General features: G+C 42.0%; 1 protein-coding gene across 1 annotated transcript; it reads right to left on the bottom strand.

Annotated features, from left to right (window-relative positions):
- Positions 1-1006: 1006 nt before the first annotated feature.
- Positions 1007-24303, bottom strand: eeig1a (estrogen-induced osteoclastogenesis regulator 1a). The gene is made up of 12 exons (XM_080765511.1): positions 24195-24303; positions 23770-24074; positions 13450-13570; positions 11325-11354; positions 9085-9201; positions 7247-7293; positions 6596-6747; positions 6360-6464; positions 5386-5581; positions 4816-4937; positions 3674-3746; positions 1007-3091 (listed from the first exon to the last, which is right to left on the bottom strand). Exons 2-12 carry the CDS (start codon positions 23910-23912, stop codon positions 3046-3048), a joined length of 1152 nt encoding a protein of 383 aa, XP_080621637.1. The 5' UTR covers positions 23913-24074; positions 24195-24303; the 3' UTR covers positions 1007-3045.
- Positions 24304-27671: the final 3368 nt, after the last annotated feature.

Genomic DNA, 27671 nt, shown 5'->3' with positions numbered 1-27671 from the left:
GTATGTGTCAAGAGTCAGGACGGTGTTGTTTATAAGGACACGAGTATGGACTATGACACGAGTAATCAGCTGAGTCAACACAATCTTTATTTTCACTCTGAAAACACTCAACCACGTGATAGATTTTAAACGCATCTATGTTGTATTGTTTGCCTTCATGAAAGGACAATGGAAGAGACCTGAATGCGGTTATTAAGGAAAACTAACTATTAAAACGTGTCCGATTCAAAACTATAGTAACTCTGGTTGAATATTGTACTGTTGCCTGTGTTCTCCAGTCAATGTGCATATTATATTACATGGACATTTAAGAACTCACTGTACGTTTTCTTTTATTCATTATTTTATTTCAATAGCGACTGTAAGAGAGACAGAAAAGGCTTACAGACAGTCCGGCCAGTTGGAAGTCCAAACGGTTGAATGAAGAAAGCATTTTGCGCCCTAATAAAAATAAAAATATGATCCACCAAAATGACATTATTACTCCTTTATTGTTCAGAAGACATTTTTGGAGAATGGCAAAAAAATATTTTAGAGCAACTAAGTGGTCATTGTACAGAAAGAGCACGTACAAGTCATTTTAGCTCAAATTTGTCATTAAGCAAACTTTGTTAGAATAGAATTATTTATTAGACTCATTAATATAGAAAATGTTAATTTCTGTGCAGGATGTAGGGTTGTGTGCATAGCTTAAAACCCTCTTAAAACAAAAAGAAATAAAAAGAAAAACCTAATACATAAATAACGTTTTAAAAGTTATTGAGGGGCGGTGAGCACCACCAGGCCCCCAATATATATATATCAGTGGTTTATCCAAGTGATAGATTGAACAGAACTAACCCAACTCCATGTGATTAATAAAAGGAACATTTCACTAAATACAAGAGCGTACGTAGTGTAGTCAACAAGTGATAATCGTTCCACAATGTGCTGCACACAGAATTTACAGAGATTATTTGCCAAAAATTTCCCCCCCCCCCCCACACACACACACACACCCCCTGGGCACACCTTAGCAGACAGCCCCGGACAGAAGAAGCTGTCTTTTACGTAATTTCCGAGTTTTTAGACAGCTGGTGGATGGAAAAGAAGCTCCACCTCCGCGGCTGACTGCCGCAACGGACAGATTCCCGGAAACACTCTTTTCCATCCACCAGCTGTCTAAAAACTCGGAAATTACGTAAAAGACAGCTTCTTCTGTCCGCGGCTGTCCGCTAAGGTGCGCACGCACACACACACACACACACACACACACACACACACACACACACACACACACACACACACACACACACACACACACACACACACACACACACACACACTTTACATTTTAGCTAGTCCTTTATCCAATTAAGCTATATTTTATACTTTTAATGTCTTTAGGGGAAATTAAAAATAAGACAAATTGCCGATCTACAAGCTCAAAACATGTTGCCTCGCCTATAATGACATGCCCAAAATAGGGATGCCAGGTTGGAAGTGGTTAATAAGGTACTGAATGTTGAACAGATTTTCCCTTACAAGTGAAAAAGCTGCTAAAGGGCTGGGATGGTTTCCGTTCCCAGTACATTCTAGGGATGGTTCTGGTATGGTTCTGGGATGGTTTCCGTTCCCAGTACATTCCGGTTCCACAGAACACCAACTCGTTTCAAAACCATTCTTGAAACAAGTGCAAGTATCAAAATAACAGCTCCACACATGTTTTTCACTTGTGCACAGAAAACTTAAATGCTTCAAGACAACATTAGATAACATCACTTAAAAAAGGTGTTGTAATTTTTGCAATGAGTCCAAATATCTTGATAGTAAAATTCAATATATTCCACTAACAAAACAAAAAAAGAATACACAAACCAGCCCGCTGGTTGACCTTGCATTACAATCCTTCATGAGTTTTAGGTTTGGAAACCATTGAGCAGTGTAGAAACTTAGTTAAAATCGATAGAAGATTCATCCCTTTTCTGCCTCTTTGGTGTTTGTTGATCAAAAGATAGGTGTAAACAATAAAAGTGGTCCGTCCAAATGAAGGAGAAAAAAAAATAACATCCTCATGGGTTCTGTAAAACACCAAAGGGCCAAGAACGATAGCCTCAGGCTGTAGCCAGACTGATAACGTAGATTCACTCTCGCTTCCTCCCCGGGAGGAGGCGTCAGTGAATCCATGCCGTGTGTCTGGCCAAAGCCAGGCTACAAGAACCACGCATACCAAACAGCAGGCCATTGCTCCACAAGATGGCGACATGGAGTATTAATTCAAATTGTGACCAAAAAACCCCAGAAACAACATGTTCTCTCGTCACCATGAACAGCACTCGACCACAGTTAATCTGGTGCATGAACATGAAGGTCATTCAAGAGAAACACACACACACACACACACACACACACACACACACACACACACGTTAGAGGCACTAAGTGAATAATGCTTGGTTCCCTAATCAACAGGGAATGGCATCCGTTATGAACAGAAGGAGCCCAGAGGACCATTCAGGCACACACAGCGCAGCTTTCTCAAACTTGTCACAGACAATTTTAGAGCCACTAAAAACAGAGTACGACAAAAACCAGTGGTACTTAACTGCAGTTGCACTTCGCTAGCCTACTTCTAAATTGTGTGTATCTCACCGATTACTGAATGAAAAGGTTTGTAGTCGAAAGCAAAATAAAGCCTATAAAAGACAAAGATCCTGAACCTGTCTTGTTACTACACCTTAGCACACGCACATAATACATTGCAATGAATGCAGTAATTAGGAATCTTCTGCATGTATGCAGATGCTCTGAATTACCATTGGACACTATGACACACAGAGGTGAACAGAGTACATGTAATGTAGCACAACATATTTCACATAAAGTGCAACTGTGAAAAGACAGCTTACAAGCGGTCAGGGTGGAGAGAGTTCTGACCAGAGCCAGGGTGAGCTAGCGGCGTCTCCTCTCGTGGCCACAGTCCAGCTGGGGCTCTGGGAAAACCGCGGAGACAGAAGACAAGACAGTCTGCAGGCGGGCTGCGCGAGCACTGCGGGGATGTGTGGCCTAATGGCTCTCTATCACCACAGGCTCATACACACCAGCAGACACCCTGAAAGAATGAGGACAAGACAAGACTTTAGGAGTCTAAAAGCCCCAGATAACAACCCCTGGAGGCCTGGCTGCTTCTTACACAACTGGATGTTTGAGCCAAAGGGAGGAGCTAGAGGAAAGGCCATGGATGAGGGGGGGGGGTGTCACCAAAACCAGTAGGTTCCATCCCGCAATCTACCAATTAGATTATGAGATATCTTGCGTTCAAGGTGATATTTTGTTCTAAGGAACATGAATGTGCTCAGCTGTAGTTTAATCACATTCTGCCCATTCGATTTTGAGATATCTTGTGTACAAGTGGAAATCCTGGCCTAATGCCAGTATAGGCCGTCGCCTGTGGTTTTTGAGTAAAATGTTGGATAGACGGAACCGCCGGCCATGCTTCGAGCCACACCAGCCAACACTATCGGGGATGAACAAATAGATGGCAATTCAGTAATGGGGGCAGTAGTGTGTGTGTGTGTGTGTGTGTGTGTGTGTGTGTGTGTGTGTGTGTGTGTGTGTGTGTGTGTGTGTGATTAAGGGAGACAAGGAGACACAGAAAAGAGACAACAACAGACACATGACTACATATGATCACCTGTTTCCAAGTGTGATGCCGCTGGTGAGTGCAGTGGTTCCGTCCCGGCTAACAAACAGACGAAGGTTGCTGTCTGTGAACGAGTGAAAGACAAATTTAGAAAACACTTAACATACTGGTGACGAAGACGGACACACAACTAGAGCTATGGTAGTGAAGCAGTAGCCCAGTCAGTGCCCTCAAGAGTGGTTGACATACAGTAGCCCCGCCTTGGATCACACAGATGCCCTTGCTGGCCTCCCTGAACGCTCTCCTTTGTCTTTCTCTATTCCACCTCCCTTCTAAGCTTTCCTAATGTTGTCAGTAAAGAGGAAACACTAAGGGCAGAAGTCTAGTCTCACTCCACAGAGAGAGAGAGAGAGAGAGAGAGAGAGAGAGAGAGAGAGAGAGAGAGAGAGAGAGAGAGAGAGAGAGAGAGAGAGAGAGAGAAAAGCTAAGCAATTAAGTGAGTTGAGTAGACAGAGTTGACAAAATGACATTATTTAACAGAACTATTGGAATTTGACTTTAAGGTTGGTGCAGTGACAAACTGACAACTTACACAGCATACCGCACAATATGACAGGACAAGACATTATTGTCAAAGTTTACACAAGTACCAGCTTGGTTGAATGCTTGATTCTGGTTGGTCAATCACAGAATTCAGCGGTGTGTTATTTCTTGATAAACAGACCTGATGCCTAATCAAATTTACCCTTGGAGCACCTGCTGTGCCCCGCTGATTTACTGCCGTTTCCAACATGACAGCTGTCATGTGAACAGACACACAATGTCATTTAGAGCTAAACATTGCTCGCACAACATTTGAGCGAGGAATGGACGATGCAGTACCCGAAAATGGATTCTATTTGATCAACTCACTTCCTTGTTTTCCTAGACAGTGCTGCAGCTGGGCAGACGCCGGGCCAGCGCAACACTTATGGAATACTGTCATTACCAAGCAAGGAAATACCTTGTTTTGTTGTGTTTTGGGTCAATTTATTAATTTATGTATTAAGTAGCCATGTAATAAGTCGGATAAATGACCTTCAGTGTCACTGTCGGTGATTTAGCTATACACAATGACCAGCCATACATGAGCCATACATTATCCCTTACATATAAACATTCATTACTCTATAGTTGTATGTGGGCTCACGTACCTTCAGTGTTGTTGATGTCTGCAAAGTTTTGGCTCTGGACAATCTTATCCACAATATCATCGGCATCCATGCGAGTGTCATCCACCCAAGAGGGCTGACTCTCCACTGAATCCTGCTTCCTCCTAAAACACCATCATCATCATCATCATCCTATAATTCTGACAATGTCTGAATGTCAGACATTGCAAGACATTGTAACCCATCGCATTAAAGCAGTGGTTCCCAAACTTTTTCATGTCAAGGACCCCCAAATTGACACTACTTAGCCCGTGGACCCCCATTTGAAAAGATATGCCAGGGACCCCCATAAGAGAAGACGTACACATTTAGACGTCTACATTTAGACGTCTACATTTAGACGTCTGTATACATTTAGACGTCTACATTTAGACGTCTACATTTAGACATTCCTGCAGGAAACACTGCTTGTGGTTGTAAATATATTGTTATCCGTGTTGCGAGGATGAGGGGGTACCTGGTCCAAAAAAGTTTGGGAACACCTGCTGTAAAGCATTGATATTGGCACACTGTGAAACACGAATGAAAGCTCCGCCGGGGGTCTTTCTTTACCTGGACAGTCTGTTGGGGGGTAAGACAGGCCGCGGGGGACGCGGAGGCCTTTCTGGACGAGGGGTGTCCTTCTCACCCTCCGTGGGGCTCTCGGCCGTCACAGTCTGGCTCCCAGAAGCACTGCTTCCTGTGGAGGTGTTCCTGCGATGTGTGAGGTCAGAAAGACTGGAAGAACAGGAGTGCTCTGTGCTGTAGCCTAGAATTATTGTTGTAAAAAAAGAAAGAAAAGGATTTTAGCTTTAGAACAATCTGAAAAGCAGTAACGTATGCAGGAATGACAAGTTAGCCATTCATATCTTAACGTAACATACTGTAGTAGCAGCACTGTGCTTCAAATGGGCTTTCAGTAATAGCTTAGCAACAGCAGGAGCCACAAGTTAAAAAAAAGTCAGTATTTGGCTGGGCATTATATACAGATTTGTGGGCACGAACAGAAAGTGATAGTAAGTGCCTGTAGTGGTCAAAGTAATATTTAACAACCAAGTAGCACACACACACACACACACACACACACACACACACACACACACACACACACACACACACACACACAAGACAAAAAGACAGCTGGATGTCACTGGGCTAGGGCCTTTTGTACCAGAGGCCATAGGGAATAAACTAATAAAAAACAATATTTGTAGGTTAACAAACCAGTACAAACGTTTAAATAGGGGCACAGGGGTTTCAGGTGACATATAACAATATTCTATAAGGTTTATATGATTGTCAAAGTCCAAGACATGTTGTTGAGCAGCAACTGTTACTGTAACTCCAGTTTTTCATAGAGGCATAGAACATGACAATGCATTTTTTACTTTGCACGCCCCTTTCCTTTAGCATTGTAATTAAGTAATTATTGCCAATACCAGCAATCATGATACAAAATTCAGAAACCTCTTCATTTGGAAATTGTATTAAACAAAAGGAAGGGGAAAAAGGCAGACATACAAGTATGGACTCAGTGTGGTTTCTACCTGATATTCTGCTGTGCTGGCTGGCGTAGCTGGAGTTACGAGAGTGGCCTGATTGGAAGACATCTCCCGCACTGCACTGGTTCACCTCAGATTCTTCTGGAAGACCTGATGGCCAAAAAGTAATTCGATAAATCACACACACCTTTATTACGCCCAAACACCATATTTTTCATAATTATTATAGGACTAACTTCCATAAGATGTCTGTGCTAAACGGACGGTTTGCAAAGCCATACCTGAGCTGATGATGGAGGGTCTGGGCTTGGCGCCCTTACCCAGGGAGACCCCTCCAGCAGGCCCCGTCTCTGCTGTCCCCTCCCCCTTACAGTCCAGCTGCAGGGTGTGGTCTTTGCCGGGGAATGAGATGAACTTGGCTGTGCTGGGGGGTCTGCAAAACAAAACAAAAACTCAGATCATTAATGAACAAGGATATAAAAGAAGAAAACAATACATGAGTCTGATCTGATGTGGTATGGAAAAAAGAGCATATCAAATCTAAACATTAAATCAGGGTTCCCACAACGTTTTAACAGTGAATTTTCTAAACTTTTATGTGTGCAATCATTGCCCCTAGGCAGACTTGAGCAAAGGTGTCACAACGTATCACAGTGCACTGTGTTGTTAGCTTGTAGATCTATTATTTTTGACACATACACATTAGGCCACACATATTTCATGTAATGCTAGACATATTTTGAGACTGTCGTTTTCATGAACAAAATCAATAGCCAAAAACTAATTATAATCTAACATTTTCCAAAAACATTCAGTTAATTCCAAACCAATGTACATGCCTGGAAATTGAATTTCAAAATATTTCCAGGAATTTCATGACCATGGGAACCCCGTTAAATTAAGGGAGGGGAATGCACGTCCCAACAACTCACGTTTTAAAACACGGATCTCCAGACAGGAGGGTCATCCCGATGATCACCTTCAGGAATCGTAGAGCACAAATTAGACCATATTCAGGAAGACACATAATACTTCTTCCATTCAGTTCTAAATGATTTCCGAAGTGATTTGACGCATTGTAAGCTTGTAGATCTGTTATTTGCACAGAATGTTTGTTGCTTGTTTTTAACAAATGCTTGCCCATCATGACATGATCAGAATAGGGACGCTAGGAGGATTCATGTGGTTAAATCCTATTTACAATTTAGGCGTTATCACATAACATGCTACATAACATGCTATTTAAATTACATTTTAGCCATTTCATGCCTACGGGCTAAGGTGGAGTGTTAATTTATGCGTTCGCAATGAACATGCAGAACTTGAGCTATATAAAATAGTCAAAACATGTTCATACTAGTGTATATTAACAACAAAGATATCTTATTCATCGTTTAACAGTGCTAGCCATTGTTTTCACGAGCATCGCTCTTATCTTTGTTTTTGAGGCAAAGTTGCAAAACTCCAGGCTGTGCTGGTAACCTGCCACAGAAACAGAGCCTTGTACTGGTAACCTGCCACAGAAACAGAGCCTTGTACTGGTAACCTGCCACAGAAACAGAGCCTTGTACTGGTAACCTGCCACAGAAACAGAGCCTTGTACTGGTAACCTGCCACAGAAACAGAGCCTTGTACTGGTAACCTGCCACAGAAACAGAGCCTTGTACTGGTAACCTGCCACAGAAACAGAGCCTTGTACTGGTAACCTGCCACAGAAACAGAGCCTTGTACTGGTAACCTGCCACAGATACAGAGCCTTGTACTGGTAACCTGCCAGGCTGCCACAGAAACAGAGCCTTGTACTGGTAACCTGCCACAGAAACAGAGCCTTGTACTGGTAACCTGCCAGGCTGCCACAGAAACAGAGCCTTGTACTGGTAACCTGCCACAGAAACAGAGCCTTGTACTGGTAACCTGCCACAGAAACAGAGCCTTGTACTGGTAACCTGCCACAGATACAGAGCCTTGTACTGGTAACCTGCCAGGCTGCCACAGAAACAGAGCCTTGTACTGGTAACCTGACACAGAAACAGAGCCTTGTACTGGTAACCTGCCACAGAAACAGAGCCTTGTACTGGTAACCTGCCACAGAAACAGAGCCTTGTACTGGTAACCTGCCACAGAAACAGAGCCTTGTACTGGTAACCTGCCACAGAAACAGAGCCTTGTACTGGTAACCTGCCACAGAAACAGAGCCTTGTACTAAACAGAGCCTTGTACTGGTAACCTGCCACAGAAACAGAGCCTTGTACTGGTAACCTGCCACAGAAACAGAGCCTTGTACTGGTAACCTGCCACAGAAACAGAGCCTTGTACTGGTAACCTGCCACAGAAACAGAGCCTTGTACTGGTAACCTGCCACAGATACAGAGCCTTGTACTGGTAACCTGCCACAGAAACAGAGCCTTGTACTGGTAACCTGCCACAGAAACAGAGCCTTGTACTGGTAACCTGACACAGAAACAGAGCCTTGTACTGGTAACCTGCCACAGATACAGAGCCTTGTACTGGTAACCTGCCACAGAAACAGAGCCTTGTACTGGTAACCTGCCACAGAAACAGAGCCTTGTACTGGTAACCTGCCACAGATACAGAGCCTTGTACTGGTAACCTGCCACAGATACAGAGCCTTGTACTGGTAACCTGCCACAGATACAGAGCCTTGTACTGGTAACCTGCCACAGAAACAGAGCCTTGTACTGGTAACCTGCCACAGAAACAGAGCCTTGTACTGGTAACCTGCCAGGCTGCCACAGAAACAGAGCCTTGCCTTCAGTATGGAGTTGTCCTGCCGTGTGTTCTTGGTGTCATAGCCTTCCAGCAGGCAGCAGCGCACAGCGGAGCCGGAGCCAGCAAACTCCGCCATGTTGAGGTCAGTGAAGCCCAACTGTGGAAGAAGAAGAGAGGATTTATATTACTGTAAACCAGTGGTTCTCAAAAATGTTCTGCAACGGGCAAAACTAAAAAGGGAAAGTTAACATCTCGAAGCACACCTGAATTAATAGTGAAAGTAGCGGATCTACATTAAGCTTACAATGTGCTATCTTTGCCTTTTTTTTGTCAAACATATTTGTTATTTAAAATATTCACCTACAAAATAGGGACAGCAGGTTGAAACTGGTTAAAATACGTTTGAGGTTATGTTATATGCCTCTGTCTTGGGAAATGAGTGTGCACAAACAAAACAAAGTACCGATATATATTAAGTAAATTAAATAAATACATATTTTCTTGTCGTATGAAATGTGCTATATAAACAAATGTATGGTTGTATAAAGTATATTGCAATAAAAATGTGTTGTGTAGTCGTCACAAAATCCCAATTTGTGTCACTGCAACACCGGTGCGCCTCAGCACACCACTTGGAAACCAAGTGCTGCTGTAAAACGTACAATTTGAAAATAACCGAAATGAATCACGACGTTCACTTGAAAATCTGTTATTTCCATCGTACGACGAAGTATTAACCGAGTCAATCTAGACCTAAGCCTAGACCTGCTAATGCAGGGGTTAAAGCCTTTTTTAGGCAGGTGCCCTTGGGACATTTCTGTCGGGCCCTGTCATTTAAAGCACAAGAAAATTACATATATTTTCTCATCCTAGATTAGACTTCTGATGTTTACTGTATGAAACAAGCCCAAAAACAATGTTTCATTCCTCAGCAGGGATGGAAATAAGTTGACGTCCAACTGAGCAGTGTAACAGGCAGACAGATGGCTTTAGTAGAGGGCTCCAAAAGGTTGCTGGCATTTTTGTTTAATTCGTTCATATTTCAAAAGACAGCTCTATATCATTACAAGAATGTACATGTATAAAGGCTTTATTATCTTTCTAGATTCACATAAGTGGTGGGAAGGAAGTGAAAAGAAGCAAAATAAATACTTAAATTCTTGATATCTGTGTAGGAAGGAAACAGGATGCTAATAACGCTATTAAGACTTTCTCAACTTGAGCAATGAAAAAAGAAAAAGGACAATTTGCTGCCATGTAACAAAACATTTTGTCCAACTATTGTGTGTACAGTGATTCACAGCTGAACTATTCAAAAATGGATCTGATGATAACCTCCTCATTGACAAAAACAAACGGTAGCCCCCTGTCACTTGAGAAGTGCAGTTCTCAGAACTTCTTCTCACTACTGCAAATGCATTTTTTTGAGTGGCACAGCCACTCCAAGGAACAGCAATGTGTGTCCCCATGTCTGTCTGTCTGTCTGTTTAGAGTACCAACAGGTGACAAAGTGGCGCTGTTGAGCTTCACACTGTGCACACAGTTTTTAGCAGCCATTACAAAATTTCGGGTGAGACAGTACAGTACAGTAGAGGTAACTACTGGTAACTGTCATTTCTCGACCGATTCGGACGCGGGCGTGCCGGTGGAACCAGGCCAGCCCCCCCCCCCCCCCCCCCCCAACACAACTCTACAGTACAGCGCACAGTACAGTAACTATAACAATAAAAGTATAGTTGTGCCACTCAGTTCACGCAGGTGAACTGAGTGAACTCTCCTCTCTCCAGGTTTCCTTCTCGTTCCAAACTAACAGTGTAAAGAGGTGTGTGTACTTAAGGAAGCCGACTTCCAAGGAGGAAAGCAGTGGTATATATTTAGCTGAAGGAAATCTAAATCCAGAATGAGAGAAAGGAGGAAATGGTTCCTGCTGGAGCAACAACCTAGTAAGTCGGATCAACAAAACATCATTTTCGTGAGATCTTAATCGTGTCTCGATCCATCACACGATGAGATCCGACAAACACACTCACACTTTCTTGGAATTCATCTGCAGGACGTTTTGCAGATTCCCCGACAAAGATCAATGTTTGAGGTGGCCAAGTTCAGGATTTATATGGATGGCAACATGATTATGTATTTTCCTAAACCGGAGGTGGAAAAATGTTAATATTTAGATGGTATGACGTTAGGTTAACAGGACTTAAGTACATCCTTTAACGGTTCCTATCTGTTTATGAACGTGCAGTCTTGGGCTTCCCAGGGGGAGAAACAAGCTCTTACCTTCGTATACGTTTTCCCTCCTTTGAGTTCCTGCAGTGAAAAAAAACAAACAGGAAAAGAGATGATGAAACTGGAGTGCTGTGACTGATCCACCCTCCAATTATATAGGCTTCGAATTACAGGGGTCAAATTACAGGGCCATGACCAAGCTCAACGCTCACGGTCCCTGTATAGCTGGTGTAGCACCACTACAGTACGTTAGGGGTTCCATTCACACTGTGGCCAGTTGGCCACCCATACTAAAGAGTCCTGTAAAAGGTCCCCACACACCAGAGCGCATTTTTCTGATTTCTAGCGGCGTCTCTCCAACGCTTTTCCGAAAAACGCGCCCAGTGTGCAACCATCTTAAGTCTCCGTTTCCCAAACAGTGGGTCGGGATCCATTTGTGGCTCCATTTTTATGGGTCATGGCTCGAGTAAATTTAAAGCATTGCATACATTTAAAAACAAACATCTAGTGAAAATAGCTGATCGACAATATCGCACCGCGGCGCGTTGTGTGTGCTTGTAGATCAAAGGTTTGGGTCCCGGGCAAACATCTAATCTCTCTTTTGGGTCTCGCCCCAAAAAAGTGTGGGAACCACTGCGTGTATTAAAGCCACTAAATGCTTGACAGTTTCAGTCTTCTGGGAAGTACCTCATTTATTTCTCATATATTTTGTAGATTATCCAGACCTGTGTAGCAACTTTGGGCTTTAGTGATGATGATATTATAGCTGTGTGAGTTTGACCCAAACAAGATAGCACATGCAGGAAACAGTGGAATGTGGCGTTAACAGACACATAAATCTGCTCAGGAGACTGCAGACATACTAACCCTTGCTTGGGGAAAGTTGACTTCATTAACTTGGATTTTATGGAACCCATAGTGTAGTTGTTAGACTCGTTAAACACCACCCCTTTAAAACCCACATGAGCCCATGCTGGTCTTGGACATAATTATATCAGAACTAGGGCTGGGGTTGTTCGAGTTCAAATCAAAATCACGATAGAATGTTTTGTGTGTCGTTTCCTTGGTATGATCTTAAATTATATACCGGCATCTTTACATAAAACAAAAACTGCGTCATGAATATTCGATTAACCAACATGAGAAATGGGGCACCGCTGTTCGAGCGGTTAAGGCGCCACATACCAGGCATTTGGGGCCCTATTTTTGTCAGTGCTAAACCCCTTATGCCTTAAACCTTTTTTTTTTACTATTTTGAAAAACATATTCAAATTGTTCAACTAGCCGATCTCCATCAACACGCTGTGAGATTGTAGATCCGGCTATTTGAAAAATTCAACAATGTTTTTTAAAATAGTAAAAAAAAAAGGCAAAGACGACCAGCTAAATGAGTTTGGAACCAAATGGACCCTTATGGGTCTATAACTCTGACATTGATTTTACAATAAAAATGGGGGTGTCAGAGATAGAAATGCCATTAAATGGGGGCCCGTAGCCTAATGCATATCAAACTGGGGGTCCTTGAAAATAAACGGGTTGAGAATCACTGCTATTAATCACTATTCTCCTCTTACCCTGGCATAGTGGCATAGCTTTTCAAATGGGGGTCATCTGGCTAAGTAGTGTCAATTTGGGGGTCCTTCACATGAAAAGGTTTGGGAACCACTACTCTAAAGCAGACTGACAGCGAGTTGCCGGTTCGATGCCTGGGCCTGGCGACGGTTGCCTACATTAAGTCGGATATTGGTTCTAAATACGGGCTTTGAAATACACAGTACTACCTTTTTGTACACGATTCTCGCTCAAATGTGAATCTCGATTTTCCTCCACAAGAATTGAGATCACGATTCTCACACAATTCTATTTTTTTCCATGAAAATATTTATTGTCTTTAGTCTGTAGTTGCTAAACATTTACTACATTAAAAATGTGGCACCTGGAGCCAACTACTGAAGCTTTAAAAAGACAATATCAAAGTTGACATTGTTGACAGCCACGATTCTTGCACAAATTTAAGAAATGAGATTGCGTAGGTGTCTGAATCTAGATGATAGATCGCAATCTTTTTTCGGTGCAGCACTGTTCCCTGCTCTGTCGCACTCAGTTTCGATAAAGCAAAATGCTGAGTGGAACGGATTGGAGGGAAAAGGGAAACGATTACGAAGGTCTCCCTCACCTTCCTGACAGATACCCTGCAGACAGAGGGGTCCAGGACCCCCGTGTGAGGGTTGGCACTCATCTTGCACACAAAGGTGAACCGTTTCCTCCAGCGGACACAGTTCTCCTGAACCTCCTCTCTGTGGGTGGAAAGAGAAGAGAAAAAAAAAGAATGATCACAATCACAATCCCGCTTGGTTAATGGTCACGCAAAGTCACAAACTGTAAAGCCCCGAGTTAGGGCCGGGTAAATATTAAATAATTATAACCTGATATTTAGAAACATCAACAAATCAACATGAAAAAGGTCTAATCGGCCATATATAAATGGCTTCTATTAGAGATGTACCGATACAGATACTGGTACCGGTACTTGGGCCCAATACCACGCTCAAGTACTTGTACTCGGTACGGGAACAGACCAGTACCAAAACAATTAGTTTTTGGATTTTCTGCCTTTATTGATAGATACAAGTGAAGAATGACAGGAAAGAGGGAGAGAGAGAAGGGGAGAGACATGCAGCAAAGGGCGTCATGAACAGGACTCGAAAACGCGAACATGCTGTCAGGCCAGAGCCTATATGTGGCATGCGCCTGGACTGCTAGGCCACCGGGTGCCCCGCAAAACAGTTCATCGACACTATAATGATAGACAATACTAGAATGTGTCTGAATAGAACAAAACCTTTTATTGCTAATATAAGCAAAACATAGAGAACATTTTGGAATTTGATATTTTCTCAAAATTGTTTCAGGCTATTTATTGTGGTAACAGTATCATTACAACTACAAGGCATGACAATTAAATTAAATTGGACAAAAAGGGAGAAAAAGAAGTGGCTACTCAACAAAAACTAAAAGTACTTGTATCGGTACTGGCGAGTACTAAAAATGAAGTACTTGTCCTGATTTTTTCCAGACCAAGTACATCTCTAGCTTCTATCAAACAATAGAATAGACAAATCATTTCATAATCAGTTATGATGGATGATTTGTTTCTGCTCAACAAACATTTGTAACAGTAAACAAATCACCCAGTTAAGATATGATTTGGTATAACATTTGATGCTTCATGGCATGCACCCTTTCCATTTCATACTCCATGCTTTCTTGAGACTCATTTCAGAATTCCACTTGTTAAATGACAGTTTAACATGTTAAAACATGTTAAATGACAGTGGACAACTACATACAACATGGAGGTATGTGTGTGCTTTTCATTTTTCCTAACTTGACCTTTGTACAATTCTTAACTTGAGTACTTTAAAATACTCGACAACATGTTATTTCAGAGATGTCGTTACTGGGTCATAGTCCCATCATCAATTTGTCCCAGGCTGAGTGCTGACTGACTCAGTTCATCAATGGAATTCAGGCGGAACATTTCTATGATATAAAGCATTTAATCCAGAAAAACATCAACATGGCCGATTAGATTCTGCATCTGCTGCATAGACTATAGTCAACAAGAGAGATTCGGTTTTTGTAGGGATTCAATTTGACTTTTGCCTGTGACAGTCTCTCTAAATCTAAACCTTTTAGTTTCACCACTATACAACCTACCTTCATATAATTGGTCCTCACTAATCACCACCATTTTCTTTCTACTCTGTCTGTGTCTCATAGGAGGGCTGTGGGCAGTTCAGAAGCCAGATGTCACTGGTGGACGGGTTTCTGAACTGCCCACAGCCCTCCTACACAGACGGAGTAGATTTTTAGTAAGGACCAATTTAAGATAGGTTGAAAAGTGGTGAAGTGGTCCGTTGTGGTCCATTAAGACCCAAAAGAGAAATCAGATGTTTGCCCGCGACACAAACTAGTGAAAATAGCAGATCTACAACCTTCTTTTGAAATGTATTTGTGAGTGATCCATAAAAATTGGTCCATGTCCCAAAGATGGGTCACGAGTCACGAGTCACGACCCACTGTTAGAGAAACAGTGCTCTAAATAACTAAACTGCTAACTAACCAGTGCTCTAAATAACTAAACTGCTAACTAACCCATTATGTAGCCCGCTGGCCTAGCGGTCCAGGCGCATACCACATGATATACAGTAGTATTACACATACAGCCTAAATACTAGGCTCTAATGCAGAGTTCAAATCCTGATCCCGACGGCCTATGCTGCATGTCATTCCCCGTCTCTCTCTCCCAGTTACCTGTCTCGCTCTACTATACAGTCAATAAAGGCCACAAATATATTTTTTTCATATATATATATATATATATATATATATATATATATATATATATACACACACAGTAAACATGCCACAGCACCATAACTGTTTTCTTTCCTTCTCTTGAACACCCTAGAGAGGACATTCGGCAAAGCTAGGTAATCTTCAATCTGACAATGCGTCACAACGTTGTGAGCTTGTAGAATTGCCTATTTTCAGCGAGGATATTTAGTTGTAGAGAGAAATGAGGAGGGGGCGTAGTAGAGCCCTGGGCGACTTCGGAAAACTACATATTAGTATATAGACACTAGGCAGTACACTTTTCGAGGAGCTAGTTCACAATGCCTTGCTGGCGGCTGCATGAGAGAGAAAAAAAAGAAAGTGTTTGCATTGCAAATGTGCCACAAGGTAACTGTCCATAACCTGGGGAATGGTTTCAGTGTGCACAACCACAGGTTCAACAACGGAAACGTGCTCCGTTCGGATGGTTCTCCATCCATTTCAACAAAGATTCTCTGTGACTGGCAGCTTCACAAATTGACAAGGAATGTCATTTGAAAGTGGACACTGGTGGTGTATAGACAGTATACCACGGGAGACGTTAACTGTCACTGGGACTGCGTACTGAGACTATGGTTTGCAAAATGTTCTTCCATCATGGCATGCCTGGAATGGGGACGCTGGGGTTCATGTGGTTTAGCCTCACTTTCAAACTAAGTACTAAAGTTAGCTCCCTACAAAAATGCAACGGCAAACTTGTGATTTTCTGCAATCAATCATTTTGGAAGAGTAGGTGACACTCTTTTCCCTCTGCATGCCATGACAGACATCTCATTTTGGAGCTAAGCCCTTTCATTTATTCCTGTCCCCCCATACCATGCTAGGGAGTGGTAAGACCATCAGCACAGTCAAATGTTTCTGGAGTGACTCCAGAATAGTTCCACTACACATCATGGTCACTACTGTATGTCCTACGTCTTTTTAAGGGTATTTGGAGCATTTGAAAGTACATTTTCATTTAAATATAATTGCTTGTAATATAGCCTGGTTTAGCATTAGCATTACAATTCTGATGTACTTGTAATGACGCTACATAGATGTACAGTATGTAACTTTGCTCAGAAACAAGTTGTTTATTACCAATTAGCTTTGCATGTTAAATAAGAAATATTAGACAGTCAAAGGCATTCTTTCTTATATAGTGCAACGTATGAGAAGAGAACATTCAAAATGTTCTCTGTTCAAGCTCTCATAAGTTGCACCATGTGCTACAAAAATACGTGCACGTCCACCTGATATTCTGAAAATATATATATTTTTTATACAAAACAATGTCTGCAGTCAAAATGTGTCTATAATGGACATTAATGGTTAAAGAACATTCCAGCACTCCTTTTGTAAATGTCACTTATTCCTGAATATCAAGTGTTGTAATAACAAAATAATTAAACTGCACAATCCCTGCACTTGCCTCACTTTAGCGCACACACACACACACACACACACACACACACACACACACACACACACACACACACACACACACACACACACACACACACACACACACACACACACACACACACACACACACACACACACACACACACACACACACACACACACACACACACACACACACACACACACCTTATCAGAAATTCCATGCCTTTCAACACCCTCCTTTAGTCAGTAACAAGGAGCGTTGCTCGCTCACATTCCAAAGTCCAGATGGCTTTATTCAGTAGCCATGGCAACCTCACACGCCTCAAAATCCCCGGCAACTCTCAGCCAGGAACGCAGCCGAGAGAGAGAGAGAGAGACAGACCACCGAATTTGAGCAAGACGAGGAGGTGAGGGGGTGCAACGTTTAACAACAACCTCTTTGTAGAGCCATCAAAAGACTACTCTGAGGGACGGCCAAGGGATTCTCAGTAACTCCAGGCCACAGTGAGAGACCAGACAGACCTGAGGGATTCTGACCCTGCAAAGAGGCAACACTTCAATCAAGAACTAGGCCTACATGATCAACATTAACCAGCCAAAAAACAAAACAAAAACTCCAGACACTGGATTCGCCCACTGAATGCACCTACCGAATTTCACTGACAAAATACCTCAAAACTTTATACCGAAAAACTAAGTCTGTCACGCAATGCTGAAGTTGAAAGACAAACCTTTTGTCAGTTTCACCTCCAAAAACCAGCGGGGTCAAGAATCACAAAGTAAACCAGAAACACGGACCATAACATACCATGAACAGACTAATGTTTTCCCACAGACTGAACTGGGAAAGGTTAGTTTCCATCTATTTTTTGTAAATGCACTTGTTAATTAACTACATATAATTAGCAAGTGCATGTTACTTTGACGTGATTATATGTTTGAATCTAGGATCTAGGTCATAAATCTGGATTCACACAAATTAGTTCAGTAAAAAATGTAGTTAAGGCTATCACCCATTATCAGGTCACTGACTCTCTGACCCTTGCATTCCTGACTATTGGTTTGTTCTAAAGTTTGTGGTCTAGGACAGTGGTTCTCAACCAGTGGTCCGGGGACCACCAGTGGTCCTTGAGGGGGTTCCAGGTGGTCCCCAGCTACATGATGGGAGAGTGGGTAACCATGGTTTCATTTTTACTCCTTAAAGAGTTACATTATTGTTAAACATCTGCAGTAATTTACAAGAAGTCTACACAATGTAGAAGAATTGTTATGTTGATTAACATTTGCCTGTTATCAATCTCTCCTATGGTACCACATCCATTCCACATGGACAAAATCTAATTCGACGACCACAAATTATTTAAAGTTTTGGGTCTGAGGCTAAATCTCCGTGGTCCGTGGCTCAAGTGCAGAATAAATAATAGGACTTGATATGAAAATGGTTGAAAACTGCAGGTCTAGGACAGTGGTTCTCAAAGGACCCCAAATTGATATTTATATGGCCGCAAACCCCCATCTGAAAATGTTTAATGCCAGGGACCCCCAGAAGAGAAAATTTGCCTTATAATTTAAACACTTTCAATATTTTTCAAAACATTTCAAAATGTTCCAACATGTGAATGGATAAAATGGATGTAGAATGGGTACATTTCAAACAAAAGCACAAGTCATAAGTCAATACAAAAACTGCTACGAGGATGAAACCAGGAAAAGCACTAAGACTTGTTTACATCAGGGTACTCCATTTCATCAGAAATTATTGTGATCCTATCTATATTAACTAATTATAGTTAATTAGTTAGTATAGCACACCTTGGGGTTAATAAAAGTACCCCTTGGGGTCCCCGGACCCCACTTTGAGAACCACTGGTCTAGGAATTAAAAACGTATTATATAATCACAGAAAGTCCCTCTTGAAACTGAAAGAAGAGCTTCAGCTAAGTGCCTAAAATGTGACGTGCCTAATGCTGCCGCCCCATACGGTACCCCAGCTTGTGATGACTAACTGTGTCAGCAATGCACGAGTATGAAATCCTTATCTCCCATCCTGCCTCGGTGGTTCCTCGGGGCCTGGTTGGTCCACACACACACACACACACACACACACACACACACAGAAAGACAAACAGCAGCCTGCCCATGTCACCGTGTCAAAGGGTAAGAGGGCTGATAATAAACAGCCTGGGAGGCGAAATGCTGAGGAAGCAGCCAGATCCTGCTGGCTGGGGGGCTAGAACATCAAGCTGGGATGACGTAGCACTAACGAGTTACATTTTCCAATCATGTCATGTTGAACGGTTGAAGACCACAGGTTTTTCATTCCTGCCATTATGCAACAATATCAATTTGTGCCTGTTCTGTCCTGTCGAATGCTCGTACCTTCTCCCTCGTTTTGAGCTGGTTTATATCAGAATGTTCGCCAAATGCTTTTAATAAAGAAATGCCCTCCTCTATGTATTAGGAGTAGGACTAGACAAATAGTCTATAAATCTATCTAAGTCTATAGATTTATAGTATATAAATCTAAGGCTTCGACATTGCTCTGTTTATGCAGCTGCTCTCATCTCTCTTTGCAGCTATCCAAGTTCATATATTAAGCATGCTGCAGCACTCTCATGCAGTCAGAAACCAGAACCAGACCCAAAAGTAGAAACATCCTTGATACAAATTCCCCTGAAATGAACTTTGAGGTTGTATGAAACGCTGTACTGCTGGACCTTTGTGGTTCACCTAGGTGCCACTGTTTCCTTTCGGCCATCTTGGAAGATACAAATTTGAGGAAAACGTTGTAGGATTCAAAGACATCTTCCTTAATCTTAGGTGTTGAACCCTCATAAATCAAGGGAGAAATAATTGGATTGTAGGGATATTCTTCCTACTTCTGCTGCTGTGCCAAATCATGTGAAATTCTGTTCAGAGGGAACCGTTACCCGCTTAAACAGAACAGTCCTTTGGATTACCTGGACATTGACCAGAGTTATACACATACAGGGCAATGCATCTCACCTCCACCAATTACAAAAGTCTGCAAAAGTGTGATGAAAACAGGAAACAGCTGTCGAGAAGCCGCTGGTCCCTTTCAACCTTGCACACGTTTTCATTTGTCTCTCTGGAGTCCTTCCTTTGCACTCGGCCTACAGCTCATCTCTTCCATTCACCCTCCCAAGTCTCAACCCCTCCGACATTCAAAGAGTTTCCTTCCAAAATAAGATATCCACCACTGGCAAATCTGACCCAACACTGCAGCAAATCGCCAAAAACAGCCGATCTACAAGCAGTAGCGGTCTGAAAAAAAAAAAACCTCTACTAGTCATTTCACAAAGATTTTTTCCAGAAATAATCAAAGTACAGTACAGAGCAGAGTACACTACAATACAGTACAGAGCACAGTAAAGTACAGTAACTAACTATAACAATACATTTATAGTTGCACCACTCAGTTCACACAGGTGTGACACACACACACACTCTATCCAGGGTTAAATATAGTTAAATGAGAAGTAAGGTTGAGCATTTCTGGACAGAATTAATCACTTTATCCATTCGTACTCAGGGCCTGAGCAGCTGTGTGTCCAAACCCTTGTTCACTTCACATGGAAACATGCTCCGTCTGTCTGTGCCTACATCACCATGGCCAAATCTGATCCAGAGCAGGAAATGGATACAATCAAGCCACGTTGCCACATCAAACGGCCAAGTCAGACTCACTGCAGTCTCTTCAAGCTAGTTAAAGCCAGACTCAAATGCAAACAACATGGAGTATAGGACGACTCATCATGCACTACTAGAACTACGTTTCCCCTGCCAAAACCCTATAGGGGCTGTAGCGTATGTACTGTATACAGTACATTAAGTGTGAGTCAGTCAGAATGAATGTGATTTCGACAAGACATTTTGTTATTGAAAGCCAGGGCTGGGAATTGCTGGATTGTTTTCAAAACGTCTACTCTACAAGATCTAATTATTCTGTCCTGTTCTTATTTACAACAATATTATGTACCCAACCCTGCTCTCTTAAATGTGTATTACCTCAACACTTGGGACTATTTCATGGAAATTGTAGATTGAGCTTGCAGATATTTTCAAACTTTTGACAAATCTCGAATAATATGGGACATTGCTGGATGGAATTGGTGGCATGGTTGAATAGTTAAAGAGATTTGATTGTCTACTTTCTAATGCTTCAAAATCTATGCAGATGCCAAATGGGTTTTAGTGCTGATGGGTATTGTTTTTCCAACACCCAGCCCTAGTTAAAGAGCTTTTATGGGTGGAGAGAGAGAGAGCAAGTGTTGGAACAGTCACATTTACAGCATGTGATCCGTTCTGATTACGCACAGCCTTTAGAGCCAATGGGGACTCTTGGGTTTTCAGGCCTGAAGAGCACGGTCCGCTGGTTCAACTCTAATGTTACGTCTCAAATGTTCCAAACGCACAACAAGGCAAGGCACAGACGACCGGACAAAACAAAGAGGTTGTTTGTGTGCATCATCCTCACTCTGGACGATGACATAATGTTAATCTCTGTCCAGCATAGAGGGACCACTTCGTGCCTGTCTCCGTGTCCCTCGTGTGAGGAGCCCTTGTTATGCACATCTACACATAGACAGTCAGAGCCAGGGAGACTGTAAACGGCAGCTCAGCCGAGAGGAATCTGAGCCGTTATATAACAGCCACAACACAGAGATGGACTTGAACTCGCAGCAGCTTGTTGGAACTAGCCTCTGTTGATCTGATCACGGTCCTCTTAATGAGGACAGGAAGAGGAGGGAGGCAGCATTCTTTTAAATGTCCATGTATTCCTCTCTGATGACGACACAGGCAACAAAAAAATAACAAGAAAATAGAAACATCCGCTGACAAGCATCACACTGAGGTTTTGCATCATGATATGCCAGTTTGTTTGCTCTCCCTTTTCAAAGGCCATAAGCGGTCTCGCTTCGGGACACATGTGTGCTCAGGGAGGTCGATTTGCGTCATTTGTTCTGCTCCAGACAAAGAAGATCTCCCTTTTGGTGAAGGCCCAGAGGAACAGTTCTCTCATGTATATAGGGGTTCTTTAGCTCGCATCTTGGCAGTTAAAGAGGCTTGTCTGAGCATGTAGGGCAAATTAGGTGTGGCAAAGAGCTGCAGGAATGAAAAACAAGCCTATGCAGTCATTTTTTTTAGACAGAACAGAAGACATATCACCTTGCCATTCTCAAACTACATTCCCTCTTGAGGTCAGCACACAAAAGTCACACACACCCTGCGGAACTTTCTTGCGAATAATACAAGATCACTACCTGACCTCCTCTTTGCAACCAGTCTGACACTTCCCTCTGGACGAAGGTGGTGACAATGATTCATTGGCAGTTAAGTGCCAAGTACCTGGCCTACAACAAGGCACTATCCCAGATTGCTTCACAAGTTGAGGTTTACCTATATAGGCCGGGGTGCATGTCTGGCTGTGTCATAGTCACGAGAGAAAGATAGAATAGTAGAATACAGTAGATTAGTCCCCACTCCTATTGGGTGTTTTGTGTCACATTATGTACATAATACATAGGTCATAAATGAAATGCATACCTCTGGGTTTTACCCATCCTATAACAACTAGGAGCAGTCACCTGGCATGGAATCGTACCTGGGACCACCAGGGGCTCTGGCTCCCCAACCACTCAGCTAAGGGGCAGCCACATACAACTATCTAGAGATAAACTGTAGAGGTACTGCACACTGGAGGAGGGAGAGGCAATGCCACCACACAGCATGTTGTGCAGAAGTGTCACGAATCACGATGAGACACTCACAGTTGCTCCCATGCCAGTCAAGTGATCATGCCTCATCATCGTGAACCTGCCCCAGGCCAGCCCAATGCACATGTGCAAACAAGCCACGACAGATCCTGGAGTGTCTTCTGGTGTGACCAAAATAGCATTGTTTTGCACACAATTCACTCAATCCATCACAATCTACCCTCGGGATCAACAGAAAGGGGACAAAAGCGCCTTGTGTTTAAGTTATAGGAAGGGAAATGGTTGTATGCGACGTGCATGCGAAGCTATAGGCCACAGTAAACACTAAGCAGCTGAAGACTTCAGGCCATCTGTGCCATCCTTGTGACCTAGTGTTCACTTATCTATCCAATCCAAATGACAATCACTACAGTAACAGTAGGTGTCTCAGCAAGATAACAGTAGCCTATATAGCTGCATTGTATTGTACTTACCAATTCCGTCTAGTCTAGTAAGTGGAGTAAAGAGAAGATTAATACTAGATTTTGATTGTTGTGATATGATTTCAAAGGAGGTGGGCAGGTGGCATGGCATATTTGTCTAAATTCTAAAACCGATCTGTGCCAAGTCCTGCCAACAAAGCGTCATTATTCATAAGGCCACTTATCTCACCACAAAATGCAATGAATTAAATCACATTAATTTCGATGAGGTAATTTTACTTATCTATATTAAATCATAATACAAAACTAATTAAACCCGCAAACAATAATGTCTGTCCCTGTATAGGGCTACATGTACAGTTTAAGATATTGTCTGTTATATCATATAAAACGTTACAGCTGTAACGATTGATGTGCACAGTGCATCAGATTGTCAAACAGAATACAAACAAACATCTGGTGAAGTTATTGTAATTTGTAACAGAATGCAGTATTATAACGCAGTATTGTTATTATGTGTGATGCGTGTGTGAATTCGTCCTTTTTTTTTACCTCGAAGAAGTTGCAACAAAATCACCGTCCAACAACCGCATCTTGCAGAACAAAACTCCGTTGACGAAAGGCACTGCGGTTAGCTCTTCCAAAGTCAAATGTGTCTGGAACTTAAATTTCTTCTTTTTCACGAAAAAAGCCATCACTGTCTGTTGTTGCACTGTTTGTTACACACCAAGCGAATCGAGGTAACACCGACGAAAGCGTACGAACAAAAAATTGTGAAAACTGGAATGCCCCAGTTGTTACTGCATATCGTCAGCCCGAACAACTCCTCTTCATAGATGATTCCACCGCACCGACATCTGTAAACACATTCAAACAGAAAAAGAATAAAAAAACTACATTCCAGATTTCCAAAAGAACTGTATGAAGAAGAGTTATCACTTTCAAAAAATGATTAGAAGAAAGTCGTAGAGACCTACCTGAAGACGTGTAGTACCCATCCAAACTTCGGTGAAAGTACATATGTCAGGAGAGCAAACCATGGCAGAGGGAATCACTTCTACAAATGACAGAGCTGAAGAAGAGAAGACTGAGCCGTCCCTTTCTCTGGTCTAGAACTTTGGACCCACGGTTTTACACTAAACATTGTATACAACAACGCCCCCGTGTGGCCACACAAGGCGCACAGCGTGGAATAGCTGGCGCTGCACAACAAGTGCAGTACAAAGGTCTGCCGTTAGAGGGCGGGAGACTTTTATTATTTTACGTCCCGTGGTTTTCTTTTTTTTAATTGAAATATTTATTAACAGTTTGCAGAATTACAGTACATTTCAAGCACAAACTCAATACAAAGACTGTTAACTGTGAGTGGACGACCCAATTAAGCATTACACTTTACAGGGTCCACCTTGTTCAATTCGTGTGTTTACCTATCAAAATATGTTCTGTGAAAATCGAGCTGGATCCCCAGCCCAGGGGGAATAATGAACCAAAAAGTCTCACATAGATATATGTGAGGTGCAGTTTATAAGTAAATGAGGCCAGTCGGCTACTTGGGGCCCAGAGCAGCCCCTGAAAGCTTATTCAAGTCGGTCAGTCTCAATCACCTGTTCAGGAATGGTGGAAAAGTAGTCACTTTTTTGTTTAACTTTTCCCCAAGCCGGGCAATAACATGGGTTCAATGTATTTTTTAAACCGATAGTCCGATAGTCCCCTGGCTTAGTCTTCATTGTGTGTTGTTCTATGGAGTTCTGTTTTACATCTACAATTATATAATATTAGTCAATGTAAAAAAAAAAAAAAATACATTCAAGCATAACATTTACGTACATTTCTCTTTATTAATATCATTGTTAAGATTATTCAAAATTACAATTTTAATAAACAAAAGAAAAAGCAATTACAAATGCACCACCCATGGAAACATCATTCACCATCAGTTAAAAAAAAGTATTATTTTTTCTTTTTTTAAACATGAATCATTTGGAGGCACACGTTTCATTGAAATGAATAAAGTGCAGCAATCAGCAAATGTTTATGCATCATGTACACTGCATAGGGTGCGACAGGCGGACCCCGGACCAGTCCATTTGGAAATCAGCATCATTTAACTGCATATACGTGAATTCTGTGGTAGCGATAACCCCTTAGCAACATGTGCTGCATTTCAAAAGAAGTTTAAAAAGAAATGCTGTGATTCTTCTAAACCAGTTGTGAAGTACAAGAGCAGGTTCAGAGTTAGCTCTGATCCATAGCTCTAATGCGTTGCATTTAATGCAACACATTAGAGCTATAAAGTATGGATCAGAGCTAGTTCAGAGTCAAAGAACAGACACCACCACCCACAAACTGGCAGCCCTGGTGGCCGCAGTAGTTTCTGTGCAGTGTTGTCCATAATGTTACCATGGTGACGTTATTGGGGACATTATTTAATATTTACAGACAACACTTTTTTTTTCTCCTTTTTTCTTTTTTGAATTGGCAGCAACATGGAGGACATTCACAGACAGACAAGCAACATTGTCTTATCTGTCCAAAAGAGACAACCACTGTCCTATAGACAAACAATACAGTCTGTCAAACAGAGACAACCACTGTCCTATAGACAAACAATACAGTCTGTCAAAGAGACAACCACTGTCCTATAGACAAACAATACAGTCTGTCAAACAGAGACAACCACTGTCCTATAGACAAACAATACAGTCTGTCAAAGAGACAACCACTGTCCTATAGACAAACAATACAGTCTGTCAAACAGAGACAACCACTGTCCTATAGACAAACAATACAGTCTGTCAAACAGAGACAACCACTCTCCTATAGACAAACAATACAGTCTGTCAAACAGAGACAACCACTGTCCTATAGACAAACAATACAGTCTGTCAAACAGAGACAACCACTGTCCTATAGACAAACAATACAGTCTGTCAAACAGAGACAACCACTCTCCTATAGACAAACAATACAGTCTGTCAAAGAGACAACCACTGTCCTATAGACAAACAATACAGTCTGTCAAACAGAGACAACCACTGTCCTATAGACAAACAATACAGTCTGTCAAACAGAGACCAAAAAAAACTCCATCCGTCTGACCAGTGAAACTCCTGTTGTACAGAAGTATAGTTCATCAAGTCATATTTATGGCATTATTGTGATGCAACCTGAACCCATTCACAACCTCTGACCTTGACACACACACACACACACACACACACACACAAGCAGTTACTGGCGTATCATGATGCATTGTGTGGGATAGGACAGCTCAACCTGTGTTTGACCGAACACAACACAGATTGGAACTAATGAACATTCACAACTACAGGGTCGGGGAGGATAGATTACAAAAATAGAGCTCTGTTATCCCATTTCTGACATCGGTATCTTTCAGGGAAGAGGTCACAGACGTGAAGATAACGTTAACACGATGTTACAATACTGCTGGAATTCAACAAAATGTTTGGTAAAATAACGCATGATGACACTCAACACGCAGATATGTCAAAACAAAAGGTTCTCTACAATGAATATAAAATATTTTGGATAAACGGTCATTCCACTGCAAAAAACCCAATTTGTATCATTAGATGCTAATCTGATGACGTCTAATGATGTCAGACCAATAACTGTTTACACTAAACAGTTTATACTTTATTATTCATATTTAAAACCTCAAAAGGTAAAGAAAAAAAATCTCTCTTGTTCACAGCCACCCAGACAGGCTGTTATTACAACACACTATGATGCAATCATGAATTAGTGTAATTAACATTGTTATCCAGGAAAGAAAAGATATGTAAACGACTGCCTGTTTTTGGTGGTCAACCTTTTGCTGGGTTTTCAAGGTTAATATTCAGAACTTTGCATACACAACGCTGGTTGCATGTTGCTCAGTCTAGATTCAAACAGAATCATCCAGTTTTCATTAAACGGGGGCCCATGCATATAGATGTTCTGATAAGAGTTAAGGTCGGACGCATACTCCACTTTTAGGACCACCGCGGTGGTTGGGAAAACTACAAGACGTCACGCTGCGGTGATAAGAGACTCACCGCTCACCCAACACATCTCTCTGTTTTTAGGTTATCATCTCAAAACTGGAGTATGCGTCCCACTTTACAGAGTAAAATCATGGTCCTGTCAACAACAAGACCAATTAAACCAGCTAAAAAAAACTGTTTCGCTTCCACATGTGTGGAAGAGAAACTGACCTCAGTAACAAACTGTGTACAGAGTAACAACTCATTTATACTCCATCACAGGACGGTGTTGCTTACCAACAAGAACAGACCGACAGTACATGTTAACAACATGTTGATAGCTTGTAGATCAGTCCTGTCATGTGACCGAGTGAGTACTATACATTGAGCTTGACAGAACTGTCAGTCAGACAAAACCAACACACAGACAAGTGGTTAGTCTCAAAAGCACACACGCAAAGGCGGTGA

The sequence above is a fragment of the Protomyctophum bolini genome (assembly GCF_963924005.1).
Source record: "Protomyctophum bolini genome assembly, chromosome: 6".
Taxonomy (NCBI): domain Eukaryota; kingdom Metazoa; phylum Chordata; class Actinopteri; order Myctophiformes; family Myctophidae; genus Protomyctophum; species Protomyctophum bolini.
The sequence above is the reverse complement of the archived record's forward strand: the minus strand, read 5'-3'. Positions and strand labels throughout refer to the sequence as shown.